Source organism: Bison bison, unplaced genomic scaffold, assembly GCF_000754665.1.
Source record: "Bison bison bison isolate TAMUID 2011002044 unplaced genomic scaffold, Bison_UMD1.0 scf7180017864352, whole genome shotgun sequence".
Lineage (NCBI taxonomy): Eukaryota > Metazoa > Chordata > Mammalia > Artiodactyla > Bovidae > Bison > Bison bison.
The window spans coordinates 483,737-491,436 of record NW_011494924.1 but is presented as its reverse complement, the minus strand read 5'-3'; the positions used below and the strand labels follow the sequence as shown (position 1 = coordinate 491,436).

General features: G+C 44.0%; 1 protein-coding gene across 2 annotated transcripts in view; it reads right to left on the bottom strand.

The window, feature by feature from the left end:
- Nucleotides 1-5,733, bottom strand: part of CBFA2T2 (core-binding factor, runt domain, alpha subunit 2; translocated to, 2) — a 142,941-nt gene extending 137,208 nt beyond the window's left edge. For both annotated transcript variants that reach the window (XM_010854860.1, XM_010854861.1), the window contains exon 1: nucleotides 5,579-5,733. In XM_010854860.1, coding sequence (XP_010853162.1) covers nucleotides 5,579-5,612 — 34 coding nt within the window. In that variant the 5' untranslated portion in view covers nucleotides 5,613-5,733. The remainder of the gene's footprint in view (nucleotides 1-5,578) is intronic.
- Between the last annotated feature and the right edge of the window lie 1,967 nt (nucleotides 5,734-7,700).

The window sequence follows — 7,700 nt, the reverse complement described above, 5'->3', positions numbered from 1 at the left end:
GGGAAAAAGTTACTTAACCAGCCATAATAAAACCCAGAGACAGACTCTGTCACATGTAAATATACTAGCTCATATTGCACATGGGGCCAGTCAATACAGCGCCAGAAAGACCCCTCCTCTTTGTAATTTTACTAAAGCAGAAACGATAACTAGGGGAGAGAGTCTCCCTCAGCCTTTAAACTTTCAGGGATCTTAAGTAAATCTTTACAACTGAATGATCACTTTCTATGAAGTTCAAAACAATACCCTAAAATTAAGAATTGAGGCTAAAACCAGCAGTAAGAAATTTTACTTCCTCATCTTTCCTCCTGTTTTCCTTACCCTGGAGGAAGTATGAACTCAGGGAATTAACTCATCTTTATCCTAGTGCTACATGCATCCACTGTACTCTTATTTAAACCACCTTTCTGGTTTAAAGGCTTCCCTGATGGCTCAGAGGTTAAAGTGTCTGCTTGCAATGCAGGAGACCTGGGTTCGATCCCTGGGTCGGGAAGATCCCCTGGAGAAGGAAATGGCAACCCACTCCAGAATTCTTGCCTGGAGAATCCAGGACGGAGGATCCTCCTCCTGGACGGAGGATCCTCCTCCATGGACGGAGGAGCCTGGTGGGCTACAAAGAGTCAGACACGACTGAGCGACTTCACTTTCTTTCACTTTCCAGTCTAAAAGCTTTCAGCAGCTACCTTAATGTTAAGAAGTCAGGCTCTGTGGTCACAAAAGATCTAGATTTTAAACTGTTCATTTATTAGCTCTATGTATTTCCAGGTGGCACCAGTGGTAAAGAACCCACCTGCCAATGCAGATAGATGTAAGGGATGCGGGTTCGATCTCTGGGTAAGGAAGATCCCCTGGAGGAAGAAAAGGCAACCCACTCCAGTATTCTTGCCTAGAGAATCCCATGGACAGAGGAGCTTGGCAGGCTAGTTCACAGGGCTGCACAGAGTCGGACATGACTGAATAGACTTAGCGTGCACAGGTGAGATCTGAGTCAATTTCCTAGTTTGTAAAACATGATATATAAACAAAAGTATTAAAAGGCAAAAGGTGGCCCAAAATAAACATTCAATATTAGTCATCATTATTATGAGGCAAGGGTTAACCTCATTTATAGATCAAATAAACAAACAACTGAGTCTCAGAGGTAGAGTAACTTCCCAGTAGAATGGAACCTCAAACCCAAATTCTGCTTTTTCCATTATGCCAAACAACCTATCTCATGTATGAAAGTGAAAGTCGCTCAGTTGTGTTCAACTCTTTGGGACCCCATGGCCTATACAATCCATGGAATTCTCCAGGCCCGAATTGTGGAGTGGGTACCCTTCTCCAAGGCATCTTCCCAACCCACGGATTGAACCCAGGTCTCCTGCATTGCAGGCAGATTCTTTACCAGCTGAGCCACAAGGGAAGCCCCAGAATACTGGAGTGGGTAGCCTATCCCTTCTCCAGCGGATCTTCCCAATCCAGGAATGAAACCGGGGTCTCCAGCATTGCAGGCGAATTCTTTACCAACTGAGCTCTCAGGGAAGCCCTATCTCATGTCTATCCCTGTCGTTTTAAACAGGCTACTAACTGCAATTTACTAGTCTTTATTGTGTGGTCACAGGTTATGGATGTTTTTAATCTTATTCCATTTTTTCTTTTCATATCATGATAGTCCGGGAGGAAAACTGACTGAACACACCAGTGTGCCACAGCAGGTGATGACCCAGGGGAAAAGACGAGACCCAGTTTCTCCTTGTCAGTATTCTTACCTGGAATAGCCTCTCTCCTCTCCAAGTGCATTTGCTGCTTTTAAATCTGCTATGATCTGGGCTCGAATAAGTACCCTAGGACTAGTGAGGGTACCTCTAAGCCTGAAGAACAAAGGAAATACCAACTTTCCAAACCAGAAGGAGCGAGTCATGCATGTAGGGAGAACTACCTTCAGAAGAATAACAAGGGACACAGCTAGACACAGACAACACTCATAGGAAGGGAGCAGGATAATTAAATTCCATATCCTCAGATGGGAAGAAAGCCAGCTGATGTAGTCTAAGTAAGTCAGCTTCCCAGGGTGGCAAAGGATGGAGAGTGGACCTGGAGGAGCCAACAGAAGGGACCTAATTCTACCTCAGAGAGTCTTCCTGGTGCACTTTCACATCTCTTCTTTCATCCTAATGGCTAAGTGCCAGATAAGGAAAGAGTTACTGAATGGGACAGTTCTCACCCCTTTTGAAGACTACTGCTTATCTACCATAAAATATTTATGGGTGAGTTTTTCACTAATTGAGTATGGTCATTTATCATCCCACTTGTAACTGTTCAGAAATCTTTTAGGTTCAAGAATTTATGTATCTTTCTCCACATTTGTGGATTTTGCACTTACCTACTAGGCAAATTAAATCACAATAATGCAGATACTATCACAACCCTCAAGGAACTTAATACTTAGGAGTTTACACTCATATCTTAAGATATGGTAAGAAGACAGAATGAGTGCCACCAGAGAGGAAAGAGCTGTTGCGCTGTGAAAAGTTCGAGGACAGGTTTCGTTGCCATCCAGCCCCTGGCAGGCATAACTTCAGCCAGAACTCACTGTTATCTATTAACAAGGTTTCCCACAGGTCCAGATCTGGAGAACCACTCACCAAGCCCTCAAGAGCCCCCAGTTTCCACTCTACACCCTCAGCCAATAAGGTTCATGCCTCATTCTCCTGGAAAAAGTCCCTCTCCTTCCAAATGTCACCTCCTTACCTGAACCTTACTTGGACCCTCAAAGAACAATTACAATGTGCCTACTCTGCATTCCCAAAACCCTTTACTTTGAGAAGTTAAAGCACTTTATCATTATCCATGTATTTGTATGGGACCTCTATTAGATTGGGGCTTCCCTGGTGGCTCAGACGGTAAAGAATCTGCCTGCAATGTGCGAGACCTGGGTTCAATCCCTGGATTGGGAAGATCCTCTGGAGAAGGGAAAAGCTACTCACTCCAGTATACTGGCCTGGAGAATTCCATGGACTGGGGTCGCAAAGAGTCGGACACGACTGAGCGACTTTCACTTCACTTCACTTCTACTAGATTGTGAGATTCCAAGTCATCTGTATCCTTAGCCACTAACAGCACTCAAAACAGTATGCCAGGCCCAGTGTAAGTATTCTACATATATTAACACATACATTCTACTAATATGTACATCACAGTAAGTCATCACAGTAAAACTGAAAAGGAGATGACAGGAACTCTCTTCTCAATTTTACAAGAGAGGAAAATTAAGTGCACAGGAAGGTTAAGTAGTGCTGAAAGTCTCAAAGCTAGTAAGGACTAGACCCCAGGATTTCAATCTAGGCACAACTTCAGAACTGAATTTCAACAGACATCATGGGTTGAGGGGAAGGTCGAACTACAAGATCAGTGGTCTCCACCACAGGGAGCACAGTTACTATTCACACATTGGGGTGTGGAAAGCCAAACACTGGAACTTCTACTTATATTTGTTTCAGTTCATCCTTTTGTAAAACGTCTATTTTTGCACATGTTATAAAATGTACATAATAGACAGGACAGTCAACACTGTAATAGTAACTTAAACACACATAACGTGTGTGCATACTCAACCGTATTTACTGATACAAAGAACATTAAAACCATTTGAGGCCACTATTCTAGACTATTTCCTCCAGGGACTCAGTTCCTCCATTCTCTCTGCCTAGCACTTTAAAAAACATTAGCCAATCAAGATTATAGGTGAACTTCAGAGAGGTAAGAGTTTGCTCTTATTTATATTTGGAAGCCCTACATCAGCTCAAGGTCCCGGTGCTTAGCAGATGGTCAATGTATCATGAGATACATTGTATCATGAGAACCTAACTGTATCATGAGAACCTCATTTTAAAAAATTCTCTTCAGGAAAAAAACAAAGTCTCTCAACATTTTAATGCAACTTATAAATACTTCTGGATTAAAAAAAAAAAAACATACTAAGCACATTGCCTAGAAATGTTATATAGAATTCTCTTAGGAAGACTATAAACAAACAAACAAAAAACAAACCTCAGTTACATAATAGAACCAAAAAATTGTACTTTAGAGCTTAAACAGAAAACTGCATAAAAGGGATGTGGGCATTAAAAAAAAATCTAAGTTCATATTAAAGGTCCTTCCACTATACAGAGATAGTGTAACTTTGTCAGACCTAAAGGTCACCTCTGCTAGTCTCTGCTGAGTTAAACTCCAAGAGGAATAGATTAAACTTTCCAAAGCAGCAACTGCAGACTTGACTATGAAGAGGCATTAGCTGGGTCCACCTACCTACTCTGCATTTCTTCAATCCAACATTTAATGGGCATCAAACAAAGAAGAGAGGCTGTGTAAAGCCCCCCTTTTATGGGTGGAAGAACCTGAGCTCTGAGGCTAAATCCACAAGGTTCCTCCCGTCCTCAGCTTCATCCTCTGCACAATGGGCATATACAAATACTTAATTCTTATCTATGTTACCAGGATTAAATGACAGAAAACATGCAAAACGGATTTATCTGTTTCCTCATTGAACGTGTCTCTCTCCCTTCCCCCAGCTAAAACTCAAATCTTGAGTCTGGTTTATCTAGTTTGCTGCTATATTCCCAGGGCCAAAATGGTTCTTTTTATTTAATAAATGATTTAGTAAGTACCAAATGAATAGAATGCAAACTGCCTGTTGCTCAAAAACTGTTGGCTATTATGGCTATTATTGCTAACAAGAAACAATGAAAATTTTATTGAGAGACCCACACCTCCTCCAAAGATCTCACATTTCTAGGAGGTACAGTTAATAAATGCTGAAAAGGAGAAATGAAGGGAAGAAAAACAACTGGATCATAAAGCAGGACTAACCTAAAATAAAATTAAAATCTCAAATAAATACACAATCAGAGCTGAATTTCGAGCTTTCCCGAGTGAGGTTCACCCTGGATGAGGTTTAACAGCGATTACAATAATGACAGTTTACACGCCTGTATGTGCCAGAGTCCGTATCAAGCCTCCTATTTGGCCTCACAAAACCCTGAACCGGGGTGGGGAAGGGCTGGAGATGTTCTTCTCGCCTTCATTTTGCAGAAGGGGGAACTGAGGCTCAGAGAGACCCAAGGTCACCGTCTGTAAGCGGAGGAGCCGCAATGTGAACCCCGGCAGTCAGACCCCTGAGCCTGCACTCAACAGGCCCCTCAGAGGGGCCATCCTCGCCTCTTCCACCATCCGCCACACATCCCTCGAAATTGGATGTGTGTAATATTTCTCTAGGGCCGGACTTAGTGGCCCCGGCGCCAGGAGAACAAAACAATCCTTGTCCGCCGGCAAGTTAGATGGACGCCGGCCCGGCCGGGTCTCCGAGGCCGCGGTGCCCAGAGACTCGCGCACACCACGAGCTCCGAGCTCTCGAGCGGTGCAGGAGGCTCCTGGGCGGCCCTAGGAGCCCGGGAAGGCCCGGCCTGCCGGGTGACCTTGGATCTGCCGCCCTTCTTGGGGCCTCAGTTTACCAGCCTGGCCTCGCGCCGGCTCGCGCCTGTGGAGCTGCAGGCCTTCACACGCCCCCCTCAGCCGCCCGCTTTCCCGCCCCGCTTACGCTGGAAGGCGGCCGCTCCAGGGACGCCCACCATCGCCCAGCGCCGCTGCCGCGCACCTCCGCCTCCACTCGCGGCCCGGGTCCCCCGCAGGCCCCGCTGCGGGACCTGTAGCCGCCAAGCTAGCCGACCCCAGAGACTCTGCTGCCGCCGCCGCCGCCGCCGCCGTTAGGCCGCGCGCCGCCCCGCCCCCTAGTTGGCCCCGCCCCGCCAGCCGGGCACGCCCCCGCCGCGCGTTCTCGCTCGCCAGACCAACGCACGCGGAAGCCTGGCCCCTAGACCGACTCCCGCTAAACCTCGCCTCCTGACCTGCTCCGCCCCTTCCGCGCGAACCTACTACCCTATCCCGGAGCACCCTGCTTCTCAGTCCCGGCCCCCTTGCGTCACGCGCGCCCATCACGTGCAAGTTCCACTCTTCAGGCTTAGGGATTCCAGCTGTGGCCAAGGCAACTGCCAGAACCCAGAGGCGGAGCCCTAGGGGGCGGAGCTTAGGGGGGGAGGGCGCAATGCCTCACCTGAGTTCTCCAGGTTAAGGTCCTTTCGCCTTTGCGCCTGTCTTTAGGCAACTCACTTCCCCCGAAAGTGTTCCAAGTATTTAAAATGTTATGATCATAATGTTAATAACTGTTAGCTGTCATTATTATTACCGAGCTATTTTTATACACTCCATCCCGTTAATCCTTACAATGAGCAAGAGAAGTATTATTATTCCCCCTCTTCTATACAAGCGAATAGGGCTTTCCCACCAACCAGGTTGCTCACTGGGTACAGTTAACAAATAGCAGAGATGGGATTGGAAGCTAGGAACTTGTGACTTAAGACCCAGTACTTTGAACTACTCTGAAGTATTCTGCCTCCCAAAGTCTCTAAACTAAAACAAGAGATTAAAATTTCCAAACTCTTCTATATACAAAGATACCAAAAGCAAAGTTCTTTTAGTTAGACTTGTCTTTTGCAAGCAAAAGACTGAGATAAAATAGTTGCAACATACTCAACAAAAAATCAATATTCAAAATAAATAAAGAGCTTCTTAAAACCAATAAGAAAAGTAAGACAATTTAATAGAAAAATGGACAAACAATAAATAGACAATGCACAGAAAATAAAATCTGAATAGCTAATAAACATTTTTAAAAGCTGCTCAGTCTTTCTAATAATCAGGACAACACCAAACAATGAGTTGCCATATTTCATGCAATAGATTGTAAATTCCACTGTGGGTCTCCATCCCAAAGAAATACTAGCTCATGTGCACAAAAAATTGTGTAGGAAAGAAGGTTATGCCAGAATTATTTACAACAACAAAAAGTGGAATTGACTAGAATGTCCAATGTGGAAAACTAGTAAAACAAACTATGGAGACTAATATGCAACATTTAAAAAGTAGGTAAATCTACTTGTAATAAAAGGTTGCCAAGACATACTTGTTAACTGAAAAAGCAAATTCAAGTTCCATATAGTTATTCTTTTGCTTTACTTCCAAGTTTTGGATAAATGGATAATTTTTCTTAACACCTACATACTATGTACACTCTAAAATTGTGCTAAATCTAAGCCCACATGCCAGAGCCAGACAAAGTGGATATAAATTATAGCTCCATACTTACCAGCTATACAGCCCTGGACAAGTCATCCTACATTTCTAAGCCTAGGCAAGTAGTTCACAATAGTACCTAGCTTGAAAGATGTTGCATGAAAAGTACAATGCCTGGTACATTTTTTAAATGTTATACTTATTATTATAGGCACTTTCTTTTTTTTGTTGTTAATCTCTTTTCCCTCCCAGTACTGAGCCTCTACCCTTCATGCCTGGAAGTTGTTAACACAAGTAGGTGCTCAAAAAAAGTCTTGCTAATGCATTCTATTACCGTTTGAATCCTGCTGTATACTGCCTTGCCTTGTCTTGGCACTTAGCTATTTGGATATAATAATTGAGCAACATTTGAAGTATTTTTATGATGTAGATATTTAAGAAATTTTTGCTGAATTAAAGGAAAATTCAGCAGAAGGAAGGAAGGAAGTAGGGACAATAATTAACTTGCCTAAGACCACATACTATGAAGCGGTTGCCTGGTCAAAGAGGCTAAACAGAATTTTCTGCCACAATATCACATTCAAGCTGAT